General features: G+C 44.4%; 2 protein-coding genes and 1 pseudogene across 6 annotated transcripts in view; 1 reads left to right on the plus strand and 2 right to left on the minus strand.

Moving 5' to 3' along the window:
* Window positions 1–1,183: 1,183 nt before the first annotated feature.
* Window positions 1,184–9,776, minus strand: MED19 (mediator complex subunit 19). 2 transcript variants are annotated; one of them, XM_055239041.2, is made up of 5 exons: window positions 9,427–9,776; window positions 2,434–2,690; window positions 2,180–2,276; window positions 1,771–1,865; window positions 1,184–1,572 (listed from the first exon to the last, which is right to left on the minus strand). In XM_055239041.2, exons 1-5 carry the CDS (start codon window positions 9,692–9,694, stop codon window positions 1,504–1,506), a joined length of 786 nt encoding a protein of 261 aa, XP_055095016.1. In that variant the 5' UTR covers window positions 9,695–9,776; the 3' UTR covers window positions 1,184–1,503. The 2 variants fall into 2 exon arrangements, with proteins under 2 accessions (XP_055095016.1, XP_055095885.1); XM_055239910.2 differs by lacking the exon at window positions 9,427–9,776 and adding an exon at window positions 9,067–9,353.
* Window positions 9,777–9,971: 195 nt separating this feature from the next.
* TMX2 (thioredoxin related transmembrane protein 2) overlaps window positions 9,972–22,014 on the plus strand; it is a 29,573-nt gene continuing 17,530 nt past the window's right edge. Inside the window, exons 1-2 of one of the 4 annotated variants that reach the window (XM_055237846.2) lie at window positions 10,033–10,244; window positions 17,010–17,062. In XM_055237846.2, coding sequence (XP_055093821.1) covers window positions 10,079–10,244; window positions 17,010–17,062 — 219 coding nt within the window. In that variant the 5' untranslated portion in view covers window positions 10,033–10,078. Of the gene's footprint in view, window positions 10,268–17,009; window positions 17,063–22,014 lie in introns of all 4 variants that reach the window. The other 3 variants (XM_055236230.2, XM_055235443.2, XM_055237056.2) reach the window with 3 other exon arrangements.
* On the minus strand, window positions 13,594–14,109 carry LOC129467442 (peptidyl-prolyl cis-trans isomerase A-like; annotated as a pseudogene).

A 22,014-nucleotide genomic window follows, 5' to 3' on the forward strand; every position in this document is an offset into this window, starting at 1 on the left:
AATCACTTGAGCCGGGCGCGGTGGCTCACGCCTGTAATCCCAGCACTTTGGGAGGCCGAGGCGGGCGGATCACGAGGTCAGGAGATCGAGACCATCCTGGCTAACACGGTGAAACCCCGTCTCTACTAAAAATACAAAAAATTGGCCGGGCGAGGTGGCAGGCGCCTGTAGTCCCAGCTACAAGGGAGGCTGAGGCAGGAGAATGACGTGAACCCCGGGGGGCGGAGCCTGCAGTGAGCCGAGATCGCGCCACTGCACTCCAGCCTGGGTGAAAGAGCGAGACTCCATCTCAAAAAAAAAAAAAAAAAAAAGAATCACTTGAACCCAGGAAGGCAGAGGTTGCAGTGAGCCGAGATCATGCCACTGCACTCCTGGGCAACAGAGCGAGACTCCGTCTCAAAAACAAAACAAAACAAAAAAACCCCAGCAAACTCTTACTCTGAAATCCTGGATTTAAACCAGCTGAATGAGTGGTTTTCCACCCACTGATTCAGGAACAACTTTGGCTTTCACGGCAACAGATTTTAACTGTGTTAAACTTAAAGTCAGATTACATTAATTCAGGTTTTCTCATGGATGTTTTCAGTTACCTAACCAGCTGGAAAAAAAAGTTTTTTTTTTTTTTTTTTGTTTTTTTTTTTTGTTTTTTTTACATTTTAATAGTTTAGGCTACATTTTGTTGCTGTTTTAGAAATGTTTTCACATCAGCTAAGTAACTTTATTGTCTTAACTAAGGACCGAAGCAGGTCAAAAGTTCTTGTAAAGAGAAGAGAAGCATTTACCTTTGCTTGCCAGAAGTTCATCTCAAAAGATCACAGGCTTCTGACCTAAGAACCAATCTTGTTGAAACACATGGGTTTTCAGTTGGCTATTCTGTTGGCTATTCTGTTTTGACACAAAATTGACGTAGAATACACTGTTGAGCCCTACCTGGATCAGCTCTTCAGATGGAGCCTGAGATCACCAAGGCACTTGGTTCTTAACATAATGGGCAGAGTGTCATGTGTCTGCTGTGGAGTATTAGTAAGCTTGGGTCACCTTTCAGTTTGGCTGGTTCCCTGCCTGCTAGTGAGATCATGTAATGACAAGACCTAAATCCCCTCAAGTCTTAGCAATGCCTTGTCTTAAATCCTGATTCACAGAAAGGCACATACCTCTTAACAGGCAGTCACACTTCAGCCAGTTTGATATATGTAATTTTTTTTTTTTTTAAAGAAAGAACAAGTCCTAAATCAGACAAATTGCACAAAAGAGAGAGAAGAAAATTGTAAGCTTCCTGGGAGAGGAAGAGATGTCCATGAGAAAACCAACTGGGATGAGCCTACAAAAGCATGTCCCTCTCTCTCCTAATTTACTTAGTCTCAACTGAGCCCAACAGGAGCTGGCCTCTGTCCCAGCTGCAGGATGCTCCCAAGGCAGTGTCCAAGAGCCTGGAAGGCAGCTTTTATCAGCAGGTTCAGTACAGCAGGAAAAGCCATCCTGGCAAAGAGTCCAGTGGTCTTGTTAGCGTAGGCTGCTGCTGCTGCTGGCCTGGGAGCTGCCCATACCTGGGTGGTCTGGACTATGTCGGTTCTAGGGGAGAAAGAAGGAGGGGTAAGAACAACTAGGAACTAGCCTTGGCTTTGATCAGGCTGTACAGGAGAAACCTGCAACCTGCCTTGGGTTTTCAATCTCAGGTCCAACTTGAGGCAAAGAACTCTTTAGGGTATTTAGGACAGGGGTGAGATCTGGGGAAACTCACTGGGTTGTGGCAATAGGCCTCTACTCTACCTTCTTTTTCTTCTTCTCTTTCTTCTTCCTTTTCCGTTCAGGATCCTCTTCTTTTTTCTTTTTCTTCTTCTTGTGATCTGAATCAGATGGTGTTTCTGTAGGAGACATTAGGTACCTATCACCTGTAAAGCTCAAAATCCTCTACTGTTATGAACCACTGAAGACTACAGGAAAATCCCAAGTTAGGGCAACTGCTTTTGTCCAAATGGCCAGAAAGGATACAGAGGTGCTGCTAGAGTCCCTGTCCCAAGTCCCAAGAGACCACAGTACACTGGTTTCTTCTTCAGGGGAATTTAGGAGTCCAGAGCTCCATACGGAACTAAACTGGGTTTACCTATGGAAGTTCAAACCAGATTCAGAAGGTCAGGTTTTTTTTTTTTTTTTTGCTTTGAATAGAACTGCTTCTTACCTGGGGGGACAGGATCCTGGGTACGGCTCTGTTTGTGCTTGTGCTTATTCTTCTTCTTGGGAGGCTGAATATGCATCAGACGACACTGCTCCGGCAACTGAAGGAACCAAAGGAAGGTCCAGGTGAGTAGAGGGAGGAAATCTCTCCTGCTCCTATCGTCCGTTCTGCTCCATTATGTAGGAACAGACTTGGAGAGAAAAACCATCTCCATGTTTAGGCCTCCCCATTTGCCTTCTTCCTCCAACAGGACTCACCGGGCCAGTGTGGAGGCGGAAGCCGGCCAGCATGGTCCCTGTGATAGGATTAAAAGAGCTACTGAGAATAGGGGGCTTCTCAATGAGAGAGCGGAGGCTGCTGTTATCATGGGAACCAGGCAGATCAATCATCCCTGGCAGGTCAGGCAGGAAGTTACTTAGCTTCTCCTTCACCTTCTTCCCACAGAATTTATTATAGGCTTGTTCCAAGTTGTAGTGTGTGATCAGATTCGTGCTGCCTGTCAGTTCTGTGCTACCTAGACAACGCAGAATAAAAATAAAAAAAGATCAGTCTTCAAAGTAGACCCAGGGAGTGAAGGACTATATATTAACCTAAATAAGGAATTTTTTAAGTGCAGATTTTAAAATTTAAAATTTAAAATTTATTTTTAAAGAAACAGAGCAGGCCGGGCGCTCATGCCTGTAATCCCAGAACTTTGGGAGGCTGAGGCGGGTGGATCACGAGGTCAGGAGACCATCCTGGCTAACATGGTGAAACTCCGTCTCTACTAAAAATACAAAAATTAAAAATACAAAAAATTAGCCGAGTGTGGTAGCACACGCCTGTAGTCCCAGCTACTCAGGAGGCTGGGGCAAGAGAATCACTTGAACCCAGGAGGTGGAGGTTGCAGTGAGCTGAGATTGCGCCACTGCACTCCAGCCCGGATGACAGTGAGACGCTGTCTCAAAAAAAAAAAAAAAAAAAAAAAAAACAGCAAAAGTAAATAACATGAAAAATATAATACAACACAATGGTAGGTTCCAATGGGAAGGGGAAAAACAGGCAAAAATCCAATAGGGCAGAGACAGGAACTGCTCTAGCCCAATGAAGGAGACACTCCACTCTCTTAAGATTAACTGGAGTTGATTTACATGATGCTTGCTTCGTGGTAAATGCTGTTCTGAGTGCTTCTCATAAAATGTATTAGTGAAAAATTATATTCTCTGACATAGCCAGGAAAATACGACCCAGCAGCTCAGCTACAACCATGCTCAGAAGGCCAAATGTGACCCAGTGACTTAAGGGTCTTGTCAAGGACTTTTTTTTTTTTTTTTACTAGCAAGAAACACAAATCACCTTTACATAAGAAAAGAACTGGGAGATTTTTCTAGCTACCACTGCCTAACTTGTTACCAACATCTTTATTCTTCCTCATGATACTGAGTATGATGCCTTGCCTAAAAGGAATAAATGTTTTTTGTTTTTGAGACGGGAGTTTTGCTCTGTCGCCTAGGCTGGAGTGCAGCGGGGTACGATCTTGGCTCACTGCAACCTCTGCCTCCCAGGTTCAAGTGATTCTCCCACCTCAGCCTCCCAAGTAGCTGGGATCACATGCACACACCACCATGCCTGGCTAATTTTTTTCTAACATAGACGGGGTTTCACCATGTGGGTAGGCTGGTCTTGAACTTCTGACCTCAAGTGATCCGCCCCCCTTGGTTTCCCAAAGTGCTGGGATTACAGGTGTGAGCCACAGCGTGTGTCCAGGAAGAAATGTTTGATTAGAAGTCAGTCAACTAATGGGCAGGCGTGGTGGCTCACGCCTGTAATCCCAGCACTTCGGGAGGCCGAGGCAGGCAGCTCATTTGAGGTCAGGAGTTCAAGACCAGCCTGGCCAACACGGTGAAACCCCGTCTCTACTAAAAATACAAAAATTAGCTGGACAGTAGTGGCACACACCTGTAATCCCTGCGAGGCGGAGGTGGCAGTGAGCTGAGATCAGGCCACTGCACTCCAGTCTGGGCGAGAGAGTGAGACCCTGTCTCAAAAAAACAAAACAAAACAACAAAAACAAAAAAACAAGTCAGGCAACTAGAATTATTCTGGCTGTCTTCCATGCCTCAGTTTCCTCTTATCTGTGGAATGGAATAATAACTATCTTACATACACATAATTTTCTCCCAAGGTTCAAATGAAAATATGCTGAAAAGCATAAAGTATCAGGCCTGGCACAGTGGTTCATGCCTGTAATCCCAGCACTTTGGGAGGCCAAGGCAGGCAGATCACCTGAGGTCAGGAGTTTGAGACCAGCCTGGCCAACATGGTGAAACCCCATCTCTGCTAAAAATACAAAAATTAGCTGGTTGTGGTGGCATGCGCCTGTAGTCACAGCTACTCGGGAGGCTGAGGCAGGAGAACTGCTTGAACCTGGGAGGTGGAAGTTGCAGTGAGCTGAGTTTGCACCACTGCACTCCAGCCTGGGTGGGAGAGTCAGATTCCATCTCAAAAAAAAAAAAAAAAAAAAGTATTATATATATGCAAGGCACTATCTATATAAATACTGCATGGCTGATTCTTTTTTAAAAAATTACATTTATTAGTAACTTAATAAAGACCTAGTAGCAAGGGTAGAAATGGCTAACTACAACTTCATTTGTAATTACGATAGACACAGAGGGTACAAATGACAAAAATGGCTTGTTTATAATCATTCACTTGGGAAAACTGAGGTACTGAACTGTAAACTCCTTGGAGGCACAGACAATGTCTTGTTCATTCATGTATCGCTAGTACCCAGCACAGTACACACATTAGGTGCTTAATAAATATTTATTAAATAAACAAGGCACTTTCCCTGTATACCTCTAGGCCTTACTTCATCCTTTTCCTTCCCTTTACTACCAAACAACTCAGAAGACTGAGTGAGGGTAATGGCAGGAGACCCAATGTCACAGTATCTCTCCTCGTAACTCTAGGCACTGCCTCTTGCCATTACAATCTTCTGAATTTCCCCTCCTCCACCAGCTCTCCTCTGTCCAGATGGTTATCCTTAAGGCTCAGGTGAGAAGGCAGTCTGTGTTTTTTCTAAACTCTAACTTGAGAGTTCAAATTCCAGTTTTGACTATTCTACAAAGATTACTTTTTATATTTATTTATTTATTTTTTAAGACAGTCTCGCTCTGTTACCCAGGCTGGAGTGTAATGGCACGATCTCAGCTCACTACAATCTCTGCATCCTGGTCTCAAACTACTTTCCTGCCTCAGCCTCCCAAGTAGCTGGGACTACATGCATACACTGCCATGCTAGGCTAATTTTTGTATTTTTTTGTAGAGACAGGGGTCTCCCTATGTTGCCCAGGCTGGTCTTGAACTCCTGGACTCAAGCAATCTGCCTGCCTCAGCCTCCCAAAGTGCTAGGATTACAGGCGTGAACCAACCTGCCCAACAAGATAAAAAAAAAAAAAGTTGTTTTGAAATTCCAAATCTTGCCAACGTCACTCATGGCTTCTCTATTTCAATCCATGGCACCCACATGTTCCAGATATTTTTGGAAAGCAGTACTCCTCAGTTCACAAATCTTAATGGTTTCTTTTTGCCCTCAGGAGAGAGCTCAAATTCCTCTGACTGGCACTCAAGGCTAATTACATCTTACTCCAACTTAGCTTTGGGGCCTCATCAACCACTACTCTTCTATGCAAAATTTCTAATCCATCCAAATGGATCTCCTTATCGCCTCAAAAAAACACCCCTCATATTATTTCATCTTAGGAAAATTCTTCCTAATTTTTCTTCACCAACATGAATTATTCAAGGTCTAGCTCAAGTGACATCTTATTCTCACTGTCATTGTGGATAGCAACACACTTTGAAAACCATTAGGTCGTTCTTAATATTGATGGCTAAGATATTGTTAATTGCTGTTGTGAGGCATGAGCACAAAACGAGATGGAGTTGACAGGAAATATAGTCACTATCCTTAAACCACAAATTTTACATTCCTAACTAAACTCCTTGAAAAGCAATGACCAGCATTACTAATCTCTCTCTCCATCTCACCCGCCTCATACACCCAGCATTTGCCCAGAACAGATAATCAATATCTGTCAACTGACTGATAACAAATAGCTACAATCAGAATAGGGAAGGCAAAAGAAAGATGAAAAGAAACCGCTGGTGGACATCAACCACTAACTAATCAAAGGGATGTCAACTTCTCCATGTTTCAGTTTTTTCAATTATAAAATGTAGATAGTAATGCTACCTCAAAGGGCTATTCTAAGTATTAAATACTACTGCATATAAGTGTGTTGTGAACTTCAAAGTACTATACCAATATTTGTTGCTATTTCCCTCAAGTCATGATGTGGAAATAAGACTTGAGACAATGAAAGGCGTCTGGGAGGCCGGGTGTGGTGGCTCACGCCTGTAATCCTGGCACTCTGGGAGGCCAAGGTGGGCGGATCACCTGAGGTTGGGAGTTTGAGATCAGCCTAACCAACAGGGAGAAACCCCGTCTCTACTAAAAATAAAAAATTAGCTGGGTGTGGTGGCACATGCCTGTAATCCCAACTACTCGGGAGGCTGAGGGAGGAGAATTGCTTGAACCCGGGAGGCGGAGGTTGCAGTGAGCTGAGATTGTGCCATTGCACTCCAGCCTGGGCAACAAGAGCAAAACTCTGTTTAAAAAAAAAAAAAAAAAAAAGGCATCTTGGAGACCAAACATGTCCAAAATAACTCTTGATTTCCACCTCTTCAAACTTGTTCCTTCCTCATCTTCCAAGTCCCCGTACCCATACACCCAATTATTCAAGCCAAAAACTTAAAAAGGCATCAATTCCTCTATTTCCTTCACTTCTATATACAATATATATTTTTAATTGAGACAGAGTCTTCCTCTATCATCCAAGCTGCAGTGCAGTGGCGCAATTATGGCTCACTGCAGCTTCAACTTCCCCGGCTCAAGTGATTTCTACCACCTCAGCTTCCTAAGTAGCTGAGACTACAGGTGCATGCTGCTATCTCTAGCTAATTTATTTTTATTTTTTGTAGAGATGGGGTCTCATTATGTTGCCCAGGCTGGTCTCAAACTTTTGGGCTCAAGCAATCCTCCCACCTCAGCCTCCCAAAGTGCTGGGATTACTGGTGTGAGCCACAGCGCCTGGCCCTATATTCAACTTTTCAACCCTGTCAGCTCTACCTCTAACATCCTATATCCATTTACTTCTCTATGCCCTGCTATGCCCTGGTTCAAACCATTATCTTTCCTGGACTACTGAGCAGTAACTTCTGACTAATTTCCCCACTTGTCATGTGGCTGCTTAAATGATTATAAATAAGTACATTTGACCAAGTTCCTGTGTTAAAATGGCTTTCCTTGGCTGGGCACAGTGGCTCAGACCTACAATCCTAGCACTTTGGGAGGCCAAGGCGGGAGGACTGCTGTTGGCCAGGAGTTCAAGACCAGCTTGGGCAACACAGTAAGACCCAGTCTCTACAAAAAAATTTTAAGTTAGCCAACTGTGGTGGTGCATGCCTGTAGTCCTAGCTACTTGGAAGGCTGAGGTGGGAGGACAGCATGAGCCTAGGAATTGGAGGTTACAGTGAGCTATGATTGTACCATTGCAGTCCAGCCTGGGTGACACAGTGAGACCTTGTGTCTATAAAAAAATTTTTTTAAATGGCTTCCTTTTGTATTTACAATCTAAATGCCTTTATTGCTTTATAAAAGCCTCTGCCTAACTCTCCCAGCTTCATCTCTCTCCCTAACACTCTTTCCTTTTGTTCACTTCACTGGAGTCCAGCTGATTTTCTGTCCCTAGATATTCTAAGCTTTTTCTCACATCAGGGTTTCTGACCTCCTTTCTTGTATCTAGAATTATCTCTCCCTCCTGTCCATACATGGCTGGCCCTTTGTCTATGCTTACATTTTAGTTCAAATGTTAGCTATGTGAAGAGAGCATCTCTGGCCACTCTAGCTAAAGTAGTTCTGCCCCTCAATTTTTTTTTTTTTTTTAAGAGACAGGGTCTCATCTGTTGCCCAGGCTGGAGTGCAGTGGCACAATCTTGGTTCACTGCAGCCTCGACCTCCTGTGTTCAAGCGATTCTCCTCCCTTAGCCTCCTGAGTAGGTGGGGCTACAGGCATGCATTACCACGCCAGGCTAATCTTGTATGTTTTGTAGAGACTGGGTCTCGCCATGTTGCCCAGGCTGGTCTCAAACTCCTGGGCTCAAGGGATTCTGCCTCGGCCTCCCAAAGCGCTGGGATTACAGGTGTGAGCAACGCGCCCGGCCACCTTCAATTCTTTATCATGTTTTCTCTTCCTAGCATTAACCACTTTCTGACATTATCTTGTTTACAATGCCTCCTCCACTGAAATGTACATCCCAAAAAAGGCAAGTATCTTGTCAGTCTTGTTCACAACTGTCTCCAGCATTTAGAAAAGTGCTTGGTACATAGGTACTCAACAAAATAATTTTTTGAATGAAAAAGAGTTTGGTTCGATTCTTCTCCCTTCTTTGATCGGACCAGGAAATGCTAGAACCTTAGAAGGAAGAATGGAAACTTGCCCCAAACCAATAGCAAGTCTGTGGGAGACTTGTAACTAAAACTTTGGGTCCCCAAAGATATTAAATCAGGCCTCTCGAGTTCCAAACTCAAACCCTGGATTTTGTTTGTTTGTTTTGAGACAGAGTCTTGTTCTCCCAGGCTGGAGTGCAGTGGAGCAATCTCGGCTCCCTGCAACCTCCGCCTCCCGGGGTTCAAACGATTCTCTCGCCTCAGTCTCCCGAGTAACTGGAATTAAAGGTACACGCCACCACGCCCAGGTAATTTTTGTGTTTCTAGTAGAGACAGAGTTTCATCATGTTGGCTAGGCTGGTCTCGAACTCCTGACCTTAGGTGATTCGCCTACCTCCGCCTCCCAGAGTGTTGGGATTACAGGCGTGAGCCACCGCGCCCAGCCCTAGGTCATTTTTTAGGGAGACGTAAACCAGTGTCAGGGACAGAGCCTGGACATGGTGCAAAAGACAGTAACGGAGATGCACCGCGCCCCTGCCCGCCATTCATCCCTTTGGTTGAATTCAACTTATCCTGGTTGAATTCAAGTCACCCCTCTGCTTATGAATCCTAACAGTCCTTCCGACTTAGGGCTCCACAGTCCGGGTATGCGTTGCCTAGGTTACCTCGCACCTCCGCTAGCCGGCTGAGAGCCACGCCCATCACCGCCTCTCTAAGATTTGATTGGCTGGCTTTGGCAAGGCCGAGTACTCACCTGGCAGTTCCCTCATAAGGTAAAAAGGGCCACAGCCAGCTCCTGACTTGTCTGCGCCAGGAGGGGCCGTGGCCGCGGTGGGAGGCGGGGCCGTGCCGGGTCCCCCGCCCGGAGGAGGCGGTGGCGGGGGTGGAGGCTTTCCTGGTCCGAAGCCGAGTGCTGTTGGGGGCGGTGGTGGGTCAGCCTGAGCCCCGAACAGTGCCGTGAAATTCTCCATCGTACCCTCCGCCCCGGCGCTGTCTCGGTGTCTGGCGTTGGTAATTTTCATTGGACAATGCTTTCAAGGAGTACCCCCCTCTTTCTCAAGGAGCCGCTTGTCATTGGATGCCTCAGGCACCACCTACCTTGTTTCTTCAACTACTTCCGTCGCCTTATGAGAACGTTCAGAAAGTGCTATTTAACCTTATTAGAGTCTTCTGCTAACTCTGCTTGCTACAGTCCAATAAAATGACTTAGGCGGATAAAGCGACAACTAGACTAACCAATGAAATATTAAGTTCTTTTTTGGGTTCTGACCTACCACAGCGTTTAGAGAACTACATCCGGGTTTAGAGGCCATACGTTTGCGATATAGCCCAATAGCAGTCGTTATGGTGGGGGAGGCGGGGCCATACTACGTCGCCGGCGAGCAGTGGCCCTTACGGCCGAAAAGATGGCGGTCTTGGCACCTCTAATTGCTTTGGTGTATTCGGTGCCGCGACTTTCACGATGGCTCGCACAACCTTACTACCTTCTGTCGGCCCTGCTCTCTGCTGCCTTCCTACTCGTGAGGAAACTGCCGCCGCTCTGCCACGGTCTGCCCACCCAACGCGAAGATGGTAACCCGTGTGACTTTGACTGGGTGAGCCTCCCGCGTCTTAGTACCCCGCGACCTTGACTTTCCCTGCCCTTGCAGGTGCATCTGGGAACCCTGGGGTTTACCTCTCTGAGGACACCTTAGGTTCCGAGTCTGTAGCGGACTTAGAGACTATTAAGTGCAGGGTCGGAACCATCGTCGAGTCTAAACTTTGTGTTTAAGATGGGAAAACGGAACCTGTTAGTGGTAGCTCCTGCACAATGGCCCAACAGCTTTTGACTGTTGAGTCCAGGTTTCTTTCCATTTCACCATTGAGACTAATAAACAGCCCTATCAAAACTGTACATACACGTGTATAACGTTTTACAGTGCCGCTCATTATGTAAAGCCTCCTGAGGAGCCAGTAAGGTAGACAAGGCAAGTAGTAGTATTCCTGTTTCATTGGTAAAGAAATGGATCTCGGCCGGGTGCGGTGGCTCACGCCTGTAATCCCAGCACTTTGGGAGGCCGAGGCGGGCGGATCACAAGGTCAGGAGTTCGAGACCATCCTGCCAAACACGGTGAAACCCCGTCTCTACTAAAATACAAAAAAACTAGCCGGGCGTGGTGGCGGGCGCCTATAGTCCCAGCTACTCGGGAGGCTGAGGCAGGAGAATGGCGTGAACCCGGGAGGCAGAGCTTGCAGTGAGCTGAGATCGCGCCACTGCACTCCAGCCTGGGCGACAGAGCAAGACTCCGTCTCAAAAAAAAAAAAAAAAGAAATGGATCTCGGTATCTTTAGGCGACTTGCCCCAGGTCATACAACTAATGAGTGCCTGGGACTTGAAACTGCTCTTTTGGCCACACTACCTGCACAACACTGTCAGCTGCTTCTTAATTCAATAAACATTTCTAGAGTGTACACTCTAGGCACTCTGCTTGATCCTGAGGATGCGAAAGTGGATAAAATGTGGGGGCTACTGTAAAGGAATTGTAAAAAATACGTTGTAAAGAAATCTTTGGGATTTCTTTGGGAAGTGTCCCAAGCTCCTTGCTGTGCTTCCTTGGTATGGGTGGAGGGACTGTTCGGAACATGAACTTAAAGCACTTTGCCCTCTGCCATATAGCATGTAGGGGCCAAGGAAAAGCTTCCCCTTTGCTCTCTGAGGGTTTGTTGAAAAATCAACCGACAAAGGGCACATTAATAGGAGAAAGGCATAGAAATTTTATGTTAACGTGCATAGCATGAGGGAATTGCAGGAGAATGACCCAGTGGGGTACAGATGCTTATATACCCTTCTTCATAGTAATATGGGAAATGGGAAAATGTGGGTGATTTTAAGGTGGATCGTAAATGATTTTTAGGGTGATTCAGTGGCCTGGAGAACATACAGTGGCCTGGAACAATGACTGTTGGGCCTGCAGAGCAGACAATGGTTTCTGACAAAAATCTGTCCAGGTGTGTTGACAGGCTTCAGTCTTTCTTCTTGTACTGAGGTAAGTTAATGAAAACTCAGGAAAGAGACCAGAAGTAATTGTTGTGTTCTTTGACAGGTCTGGACTTTAGGCAGATAAGGTAGTTATCAGAGTAAAACCGCTTCCAGTATCTGCTGGTATCCAGGGACCTTTAATTTAAGATAATTAGCATACAGGATGCCATCTTTTGGGGTGAGTCCCTGGTCTCCTTTATTTCCTTTGTCTGAAACTTCCTTAGAGGTTTCACTATAAGCTGAGTTGGTGTCTGTGGAGAGAGAAATCGGGCTAGTAATTGAGCGGCAAAGGATCGCATTAAACCAGTCTCTCATTTTGGGGGATAGGCCAGTTCAATTAAATTGTTGTGTCTCATTTCAGGAGATGGCATTGTAGATGAGTTCTCAAAGCTAGGCCTCTGTACATGATGTAGGCAAACAGGTATTTAATAAGAGAGACATTTCTATGGAACAAGACAAAGCTTAATATCTGGTATAGTCTATAAACTAGTTTCTTTAGAGTCTGGAGGGCAGTCAGTTGGGAAGATTAATAGCAATCTATTTTCCTAGATTGTAGGTTGTGTGTAAAGTTTGTCCAAATATAAGCTGTTGTGGTGATTATTTTTTTTTTTCAAAGCCAGGTTGACTAGCTTTAGCTGGTAAGGCCTTAGGAAAAAGGCAAGGTTTTTAGTTTTTTGGATTTTTTTTGAGACAAGGTCTTGCTCTGTCATCTAAGCTGGAGTGCAGTGGTGTGATCATGGCTTACTGTAGTCTTAACCTCCCGGGCAAAGCCATCCTGCCACCTCAGCTTCCCAGGTAGCTGGAACCAAAGGCATGCACTACACACCTGGCTAATTTTTTAAAATTTTTTTTCGAGGTGGGGTCTCTTGATGTTGCCCAGGCTGGTCTTGAACTCCTGAGCTCAAGGGATCCTCCTGACTTGGCTTCCTAAGGAGCTGGGATTTACAGGTGTGAGTCACTGCGCCAAGCCAAAAAAGGCTGTCTTAATTTTTAGTGATTCTAAGTCAGAAGAGTGGGTGAAAAATGGAAAACATTAGTCTGGAGGTTAGCAATTTTATGAGTCCAGTTTTCTTTTTTCATTAGACTTTGGAAATTTTTACCCAGTCCAGTTATACAGTTTCAAAGTTATCAGAAACCTGTATTTGTCAGAATTCTTCCCATGCTTTCCATGAGCCTCCTTGAAAATAAGACATTTGTCCAGGCGTGGTGGCTCACATCTGTAATCCCAGCACTTTGGGAGGCTGAGGCAGGTGGATTTCCTGAGCTCAGGAGTTTGAGACCAGCCTGGCCAACATGGTGTAACCCTGTCTCTACTAAAAATACAAAAAATTAGCTGGGTGTGGTGGTGGGTGCCTGTAATCCCAGCTACTCTGGAGGCTGAGGCAGGAAAATCACTTGAACCCGAGAGGCAGAGGTTGCAGTGAGCCAGGATCATGCAATTGCACTCCAGCCTGGGCAACAAGAGCAAAGTTCTGTCTCTAAATAAATAAATAAAATAAAAATATATTTATTTTATATATATAATATATTATATATGTATTAATGCGCTTTTAATACTAAAGCTGATTTTAATAAACTTTACAAACAATCTGTCTAATCTTGATCAGCTTTGACTATACAAGATAAAATTTCCATAAACCTTTTATAACCTCTTAGAATTTGTTTTCATTCTTTATTTTCTTTCCCCAGCTTTTTGTTGTTGTTGTTATTTAGTTTTTATTTCATAATCATAAACTTAACTGCAATCCAGCTAGGTATGGAAGGGAACAAGGAAAACTCGGAACCCAAAGGGAACTGCAGTGAGAGCACAAAGATTCTAGAATACTGTGAGCAAATGGGGTGGAGGGGTGCTCTCCTGAGAGGAGAGTACAGAAGGAATGGTCTAGTGGTTAAGACAAAACAAGTCAAACTTACTAGAATTATCCACAGTCAGCAATGGTGATCTTCTTGCTGGTCTTGCCATTCCTGGACCCAAAGCGCTCCATGGCCTCTACAATATTCATGCCTTCTTTCACCTTGCCAAAGACCACATGCTTGCCATCCAACCACTCACTCTTGGCAGTGTAGATGAAAAACTGGGAACCTTTTGTGTTGGGTCCAGCATTTGCCATGGACCTTGCCAGGATCGGTATGCTTTAGGATGAAGTCCTCATCATCAAATTTCTCCCCATAGATGGACTTGCCACCAGTGCCATTATGGCATGTGAAGTCACCACCCTGATACATAAACCCTGGAATAATTCTGTGGAAGCAAGAACTCTTATAACCAAATCCTTTTCATCCATTGTTCAGAGCACGAAAGTTTTCTGTTGTCTTTGGAAACTTGTCTGCAAACAGCTCGAAGGGGATGCGGCCCAGGGGCTCACCATCCACGGTGATGTTGAAGAACATGGTGGGGTTGACCATGACTGATAGTACAGGGCTCCTGGTGGTGGCAGCAAAGCCTCTTTGCCCAACTTTTTGTATCTGTTTAGTTTTATCTATATCATTGTTTTCCTCCATTCATTTATTCTGAAACAACCCCCCCTCTCTTTTTTTGAGATGGAGTTTTGCTCTTGTTGCCTAGGCTGGAGTGCAATGGCTCAGTCTCAGCTCACCACAACCTCAGCCTCCTGAGTAGCTGGGATTAGAGGCATGTGCCACCACGCCCAGCTAATTTTGTATTTTTAGTAGACGTGGGGTTTTTCCATGTTGGTCAGGCTGTTCTCAAGCTCCCAATCTCAGGTGATCCACCAGCCTCGGCCTCCCAAAGTGCTGGGATTACAGGCATAAGCCACCATGCCTGGCCTAAAATGTTTTTTAAATAAAGCCAACTTACTTAGCGACTTAAGCCAATAAGCCTTTTTCATGGAAAGTCTCAGAGGTAATTTTCTAGGTTCAGAATACCAGATGATATAACCCTCACATTCCCCCAAAATATTCACTTTCAAAAATAGGCTAAGATAGCGAAAGACTCTTGTTGTCATAGACAGTTAAGGATGGTGTTTATGTGTGTGGTTCCTGTAGTATCCCACCAATACGTGGGGGGCTGCTAATCATAGACCTATTAATTTGAGACACCAGGTAGGCCCTCCCTGGATTGGACTTGCCCAGGACTAACCAGGCAATAAGTGTTGAGACTTCTTCCTTCTCACTGAAGTAATTTTATTTATTTATTTTTTAAATTAATTTTAAAAATTGAGGGGGGAGACAGGGTCTCGTTCTCTTACCCATGCTACAGTGCAGTGGCATGGTCGCAGCTCACCACAGCCTCAACCCGCTGCACTTAAGCCATCCTCCCACCTGAGCCTGTCAAGCAGATGGGAGTACAGGCACGTGCCAACCTACATGCCCAACTAATTTTTAAAAATCATTTGTGGAGAGGAGGTCTCACTGTGTTGCCCAGGCTGGTCTCGAACTCCTGAGCTCAAGCAATCCTCCCATCACGGCCTCCCAAAGTGCTAGGATTACAGGTGTGAGCCACTGTGCCCAGCTTCAGTAAGGAATTTTTTAAAAAGGAGAAGAAAAAGATAAAAGAGTTGAGACAATAAAATCAGGTGTGAGCCACTGCGCCCGGCCCTCTTTCTCTTTTGAAAAGGCCTTGAAAGATGGCTCTCTCCTTCACCTTTTGTTGTGTCCTGTAACTTTTACTAATTATCTAAAGTAAGAGAGAAAAATTGTTTTTGAAAACAGGCAAATAAAGTATCTTTTGAACATGGCTTTTATTCTGCATGCCTGTTATATCTGTATCTTTATGTGTGTCATATAGAAGTGATACTTCACTACCAAACTCTACTTGAAAGAGCTCTAATCAAGTAATTTTAAAAATGTAAGTGCTTATCACATTGGTAAAAGCTAGCTCAGATGCCTTTTAATTTACATAACCTTGGTAAAACTCTCCAGTAATTTAAAAATCTTCAAGTCATGTTTAAACCCTCAAGTTTTTTTTTTCCCCACTGGAAATTTGGGTTACTAGAAGTTAAGATAGTAGAAACATAAAATATGCTTTCATTAAAATTTTATTGGCCGGGCGTGGTGGCTCACGCCTGTAATCCCAGCACTTTGGGAGGCCGAGGCGGGCGGATCACGAGGTCAGGAGATCGAGACCATCCTGGCTAACACAGTGAAACCCCGTCTCTACTAAAAATACAAAAAAAATTAGCCGGGCGAGGTGGTGGGCGCCTGTAGTCCCAGCTACTCGGGAGGCTGAGGCAGGAGAATGGCGTGAACCCTGGTGGGCGGAGCCTGCAGTGAGCCGAGATCGCGCCGTTGCACTCCAGCCTGGGCGACAGCGAGACTCTGTCTCCAAAAAAAAAAAAAAATTTTATTGGCTGGGGTGCAGTGGCTCAAGCCTATAATCCCAGCACTTTGGGAGGCTGAGGCAGGTGGATCACCTGAAGTCAGGAGTTTGGGACCAGCCTGGTCAACGTGGCAAAACCCCATCTGTGCAAAAATACAAAATTAGCTGGGCGTGGTGGCATGTGCCTGTAATCCCAGCTACTCGGGAGGCTGAGATGGGAGAATTGCTTGAACCCAGCAGGCGGAGGTTGCAGTGAGCTGTGATCACACCACTACACTCCAGCCTGGGCGACAGAGCAAGACTCTGTCTCAGAAAATAATAATAATAAGCTAAGAGTTGCTTTATAATGAAGAAAATTATACAGATAAAACTAAATGGTTTTTTTTTTTTTTTTTTAAAGCAAAACAAAACAAGCCAGGGCAGCAAAACTCTGAGCCCTGTGGTTACCAAGAAAATAGTCAATATGGGGGAAGGGCAAAACCAAGTAACTATTTAAAACCAAAGGGTGTAATGTAAAGGAATTGTTCCATTTTGTAGATTGGTATCATTCGGCTTCTTTTTTTAAAAAAAACTTTACTATAGTGGATTGTAAAAATAACTGCTTTAAGGACAAAATTCTTAATTTTAAATGCTACAGAATTTAAGAGCTTGTTTGGATTAACGCAGGACCCACATCTCATTACTGAACAGTCACTGAGTATATATGATCCAAACGCACAGGGGGTTTATTCCTGAAAAAGCAATCAGCCTAGTGGGCCAGATAATGCCATTATAAGGTCTGTTTGCCCTGAGAAGGGAACTGCCCAGCTCTCCCTTTAAAATACCAAGTGAAGTACCCCAGATGAAGCAGTTAGTATGTTTCATATACAAGCCATGTTGCGCTAGCTTGATGATAACTGGGATGTCCTCCCACAAAATATGTCTATTACCCAGGTCATGGTAAATTTGGAGGTTAAGAGGGCCCGTTTTACATGGGTGCCCCCCCCACAGAATCATAGGTCTGTTTAAGAAGCCTTATCAAATATCCTATCCCTCATAGGTCTTACAGATGCAACCCCATGCTGGGAACCCAAACCGTTTGCACCAGAAAAGGTAAAATGGTCTGGGGATTAAAAAAAAAAAGGCTTCCTGGGACCAGAACATAAAAACATACAGGTTAATAGAACTTTAAAATGTAAGATGTTTAAACAAGCTTTATCTAAGGTAGTTGTAACCCCTTTTACCTAAATGTCTTATGAAAATGGGTACTATAAGGCTGGGTGTGGTGACTCACACCTGTAATCTCAGCACTTTGGGAGGCTGAGGCGAGTGGATCACAAGGTCAAGAGTTCAAGATTAGCCTGGCCAAGATGGTGAAACCCTGTCTCTACTAAAAATACAAAAATTAGCTGGGTGCAGTGGCAGGCACCTGTAATCTCAGCTACTCGGGAGGCTGGGGCAGGAGAATCACTTTGAACTCGGGTGGCAGAGGTTGCAGTGAGCCGAGATTGCGCCACTGCACTCCAGCCTGGGCAATAGAGTGAGACTTTCAAAAAAAAAAAAAAAAAGAAAAGAAAATGGGTTCTATATCTAATTGGGGGATTTGAGGGATGTTTTCCCCTTTCTAGTACTGTAAACCGAAGACGTACATCTGCTCATGTAAATCCTCCATTGCATAGCCTTTTGTGTGGAGCATTTATTGGGGCTGATACCAAAAACTAAGCCCTAACTTTTTAAGTGCAGATTAAGCCATTATTTCTCTCTCCCTGTTTTACTTCCAAGGAAACCGAAATCATGGTATTCTGAAGACTAGAAACATGAATCTCCCTCATTTGGTATCCCACTGACCCTGGATCTGTTTCACTGCTAATGCTCTGCTGCTAAAACTATACAAGCTGCCTCCCTCTAGGCCAGGGCTCATGAGGTTATAAGGGCTGGTTTTGAGGGATAAAATTAGGTCAAGATTGTCTGGTCGAGGTGGCTCACGCCGGTAATCCCACCACTTTGGGAGACCGAGGTGGGTGGATCACTTGTGGTCAGGAGTTTGAGACCAGCCTGGCTAACAGAATGAAACCCCGTCTCTACTAAAAATACAAAAATTAGCCGGCTGTGGTGGTGCATGCCTGTAATCCCAGCTACTTGGGAGGCTGAGGCAGGAGAATCGCTTGAACCCAGGAGGTGGAGGTTGCAGTGAACTGAGATTGTGCCACTGCACTCCAGCCTGGGCGACAGAGCGAGACTCTATCTTGAAGAAAAAAAAAAAAAAAGGTCAAAATTAAACCCTCCAAATCAAGAAGGGGGTTCTAAAAATGCCCAAACAGCTGGTAAAACAAAATTGGTTGCTTTCTGAACTATTATGTGTCACTTTTGCATTCACCCCAACCATAGAAATTTTCTGCTTACTATAAAATTAAGGAAAAATATTTACTAACATTATAAAATACCATGGAACAAAGCCTCCTGGGTATAATACTCCAAATTATAAGTTGTGAAGATAAATATATCTACAGATATAGATATGTATATATACATATTTTTAATCATTTTTCAGAGTGATGCTTATATTTTGTATAGCTAATTGCTATAGGTCTGTAACAGAAACCAAGCTTATAGTAGCTCAACACATAAAAGTTAAAAATAAGTCAGTCTGCCGGGCGTGGTGGCTCACTCCTGTAATCCTAGCACTTTGGTAGGCCGAGGTGGGCGGATTGCCTGAGGTCAGGAGTTCGAGACCACCCTGGGCAACATGGTGAAACCCCATCTCTACTAAAATACAAAAAATTAACCAGGCCTGGTGGCGTGTGCCTGTAGTCCCAGCTACTTGGGAGGCTGAGGCAGGAGAACTGCTTGAACCCGGGAGGTGGAGGTTGCAGTGAGCCAAGATCATGCCCCTGCACTCCAGCCTGGGTGACAGAGCCAGACTCCGTCTCCATAAAAAATAAGATTAAAAAAAAGAAAAAAAAGTCGTCTTGTAACTTTGTTTTTTGGGTTTATTGTCAGCTTTTTTTTGTTTGTTTGTTTTTTACTTAATGATTTTAAGAAGTAATGAATGCCTGTCCACATCCATTCCTATATGGCCTAAAACAATTAATTGACTATAAGTCTTTTGACTTTTAAGGCCCTCAGCCATAGGGAGTCCTGCTGAGGAAAAAACACTGTAGAATTATATGACTTCTCCTGTGACAAAACCTTTTCTCCCAATACCAGTATATGGTGCAATACAAAATTTGTGGGAAAAATAGCTTTCTACTTTTAATAAGTCTGTAACAATTTAAACACCAAGGACCAGGCATTTCTCCCATTTAATTTATATCCTCCCTCAGGATGCTATACCTATGGAGATAAATTGGCCAGAAGAGAGATTAAATTTATTACATTCTAATATAATGTTGATATCACAATTTTCAAATAAGATTTATCACAGGGTTTAAATAACCCTTATTAAGGAGTATAAACACACTGTAAGTCTATTCAAAGACTATGATGATGCATGCAGGGTTTTTCCTGGCTGATTGGGTTGTTTACTGCCCTCAGATTCTACCTATAACTCTGAACGCCCAAATCTTCACTGTCTTTATGATATTTGTTATTATATTAGCATTAGGCATTTCTTGTAAATATTATGCTAGATACAGCAAAAGGCAAAGGCACAGTTAAAGACCCAGATCATAATAGCTCAGAAAATAGATCTGATCCGGGATTTTTTTTAGACGAAGCCTGACTCCATTTCACCCCTTAAACAATTGACTATTACATCAGGTCAGACCATGTCCTCCCCCCATTATCCAAATCGCTAATATTTAAAACTATTACCATCAAATCAAAGGACTCTAGAAACAAGCCTTCCTAGTCCTGTGGGACCCTGCCAGATGGCCAAATCAGACATCTCTAGGAATGAGGTTTCCTAGTACGTTGGGACCTGCTGGTGTTTGTTGGCCTACACATACATTCTATGGAATGCTTTTTGGCCAAGAGAGGGGAGTGAGGACTAAGCCGTGATTTTTTTTATCTTGCCCAAATTCCTTTCTAAGGGGTCTGGAGAATCATGCCCTAAAAACCATAAATTCTCATCAGATGGGTTTTATTTAACCCTGGATATCTATTGTGACTTACTTTCCAATCTGACTCTGGCATAACAAGGAAGAAACTAAAAATGTTTTACCCCAAAATCTGTTTCCTTCCCATACCTTGAAATTGCCCTGCAAATTCTCTTCTGGGAAAAAATCCACATTGTATAGAGAATCCCCTCTCGCCTTTGTTTTCCTTCTTTCTTTCCCAGATCCAGGAAATAATCAACTAAGAGATAGGCACCCTTTTAAGTCCAATAAGAAACGATTTACAACCTGCTGTCTCTGAAGTCTGCTGAGAGCTTCCTCTGCACAATAAAACTTGGCCTCCACAATCCTTTATCATAACCTGAACATTCCTTTCTGTGAATCCCAGGTCTTCAGACAAACTCAACCAATTGTCTGCCAGAAAATGTTTAAATTTACCTATTATAGCCCCGCTTTGAGTTGTCCTGCCCTTCTGAACGAAACCAATGTATTTCTTAAATGTATTTGATCGATGTCTCATGCCTCCCTAAAATATTAAGCTGTACCCAGGGCATCTTGGGCACATGTTCTCAGGACCTCCTGAGGGCTGTGTCGTGGGCCATGGTCACTCATATTTGGCTCAGAATAAATCTCTGAAAATATTTTACAGAGTTTGACTCTTTTTGTTTTTTTTTTTTGAGACGGAGTCTCGCTCTGTCGCCCAGGCTGGAGTGCAGTGGCACCATCTCGGCTCACTGCAAGCTCTGCCTCCCGGGTTCACGCCATTCTCCTGCCTCAGCCTCCCCAGTAGCTGGGACTACAGGCGCCCGCCACCACGCCTGGCTAATTTTTTGTATTTTTAGTAGAGACGGGGTTTCACCGTGGTCTCGATCTCCTGACCTCATGATCTGCCCGCCTCGGCCTCCCAAATATTTTACAGAGTTTGACTCTTTTTGTTTTTTTTTTTTGAGACGGAGTCTCGCTCTGTCGCCCAGGCTGGAGTGCAGTGGCACCATCTCGGCTCACTGCAAGCTCCGCCTCCTGGGTTCACGCCATTCTCCTGCCTCAGCCTCCCCAGTAGCTGGGACTACTGGGACTACTAGGCCAAGTTTTACTGTGCAGAGGAAGCTCTCAGCAGACTTCAGAGACAGCAGGTTGTAAATCGTTTCTTATTGGACTTAAAAGGGTGCCTATCTCTTAATTGATTATTTCCTGGATCTGGGAAAGAAAGAAGGAAGGAAAACAAAGGAAAAAATATTTTCAGAGATTTATTCTGGGATTACAATCATGCTGGGATTACAAGCATGAGCCACCGCGCCCGGCTGAACTGTTGTTTTCATAGAGACTGAGTTTTTCAGCTCTGAAGAGAAAGGGTGTTTGCTCCTCCCAGCTGATAGGTGCCCCTGGGTGACTGGGGGCCTCGTGGGAGTGTCCAGGGGGTTGACCCCCAAGACGTACAGCGGCCCTAAAGGGAAATCCCCCAAAAACAATTAATTTAAAAAATGGCTCATCCAGGAAACGCATGTAAGGGCTGATCATCCAGCGTTTTGAGCCCTCTCAGAGGTCACAGACCTCTGGAGAGAGACACTTAAGAGGGCAGAAACAACTCAGTGGTGACACTGTGGAGTCCTGCCCGCAAGCAGCACGCATCGATCCACCACACAAGAACCCTAGGCTACAGCTCAGCTCCTCTAAGGAGAAAAAAAAAAAAAGGCGAGAAACAAATCTAAGAATAAGGAGAAAATCAGGAGAATGTCCCTTTTTCGGGTCCTCCATAGGTTTTATGGCACCTCTACTTACCAGAGTTGATATAAAATGGAAGTAATATGGTCTTTGTGCACATTTGCATTAAGAAAAAAGAGTCCGAGACAGGTCGGATCGCAAGGTCAAGAGTTCGAGTCCAGCCTGGCCAATATAGTGAAACCCCTTCTCTACTAAAAATACAAAATTAGCCAGGCATGGTGGCATGCACTGTAGTCCAGCTACTAAGACTGAAGCAGGAGTATCGCTTGAACCCAGGAGACGGAGGTT

The sequence above is a fragment of the Symphalangus syndactylus genome, chromosome 1, assembly GCF_028878055.3.
Source record: "Symphalangus syndactylus isolate Jambi chromosome 1, NHGRI_mSymSyn1-v2.1_pri, whole genome shotgun sequence".
Lineage (NCBI taxonomy): Eukaryota > Metazoa > Chordata > Mammalia > Primates > Hylobatidae > Symphalangus > Symphalangus syndactylus.

Bases quoted from the DNA above. Each gene is read 5' to 3' on its own strand.
- MED19 (XM_055239041.2), bottom strand. From the start codon at position 9,694: ATGAAAATTACCAACGCCAGACACCGAGACAGCGCCGGGGCGGAGGGT. The intron at 2,277-2,433 runs GTGAGTCCTGTT...TGGTTCCTTCAG, and splicing joins TCCGCCTCCACACTGGCCCG to TTGCCGGAGCAGTGTCGTCT. The intron at 1,866-2,179 runs GTAAGAAGCAGT...TGTCTCCTACAG, and splicing joins CCAGGATCCTGTCCCCCCAG to AAACACCATCTGATTCAGAT.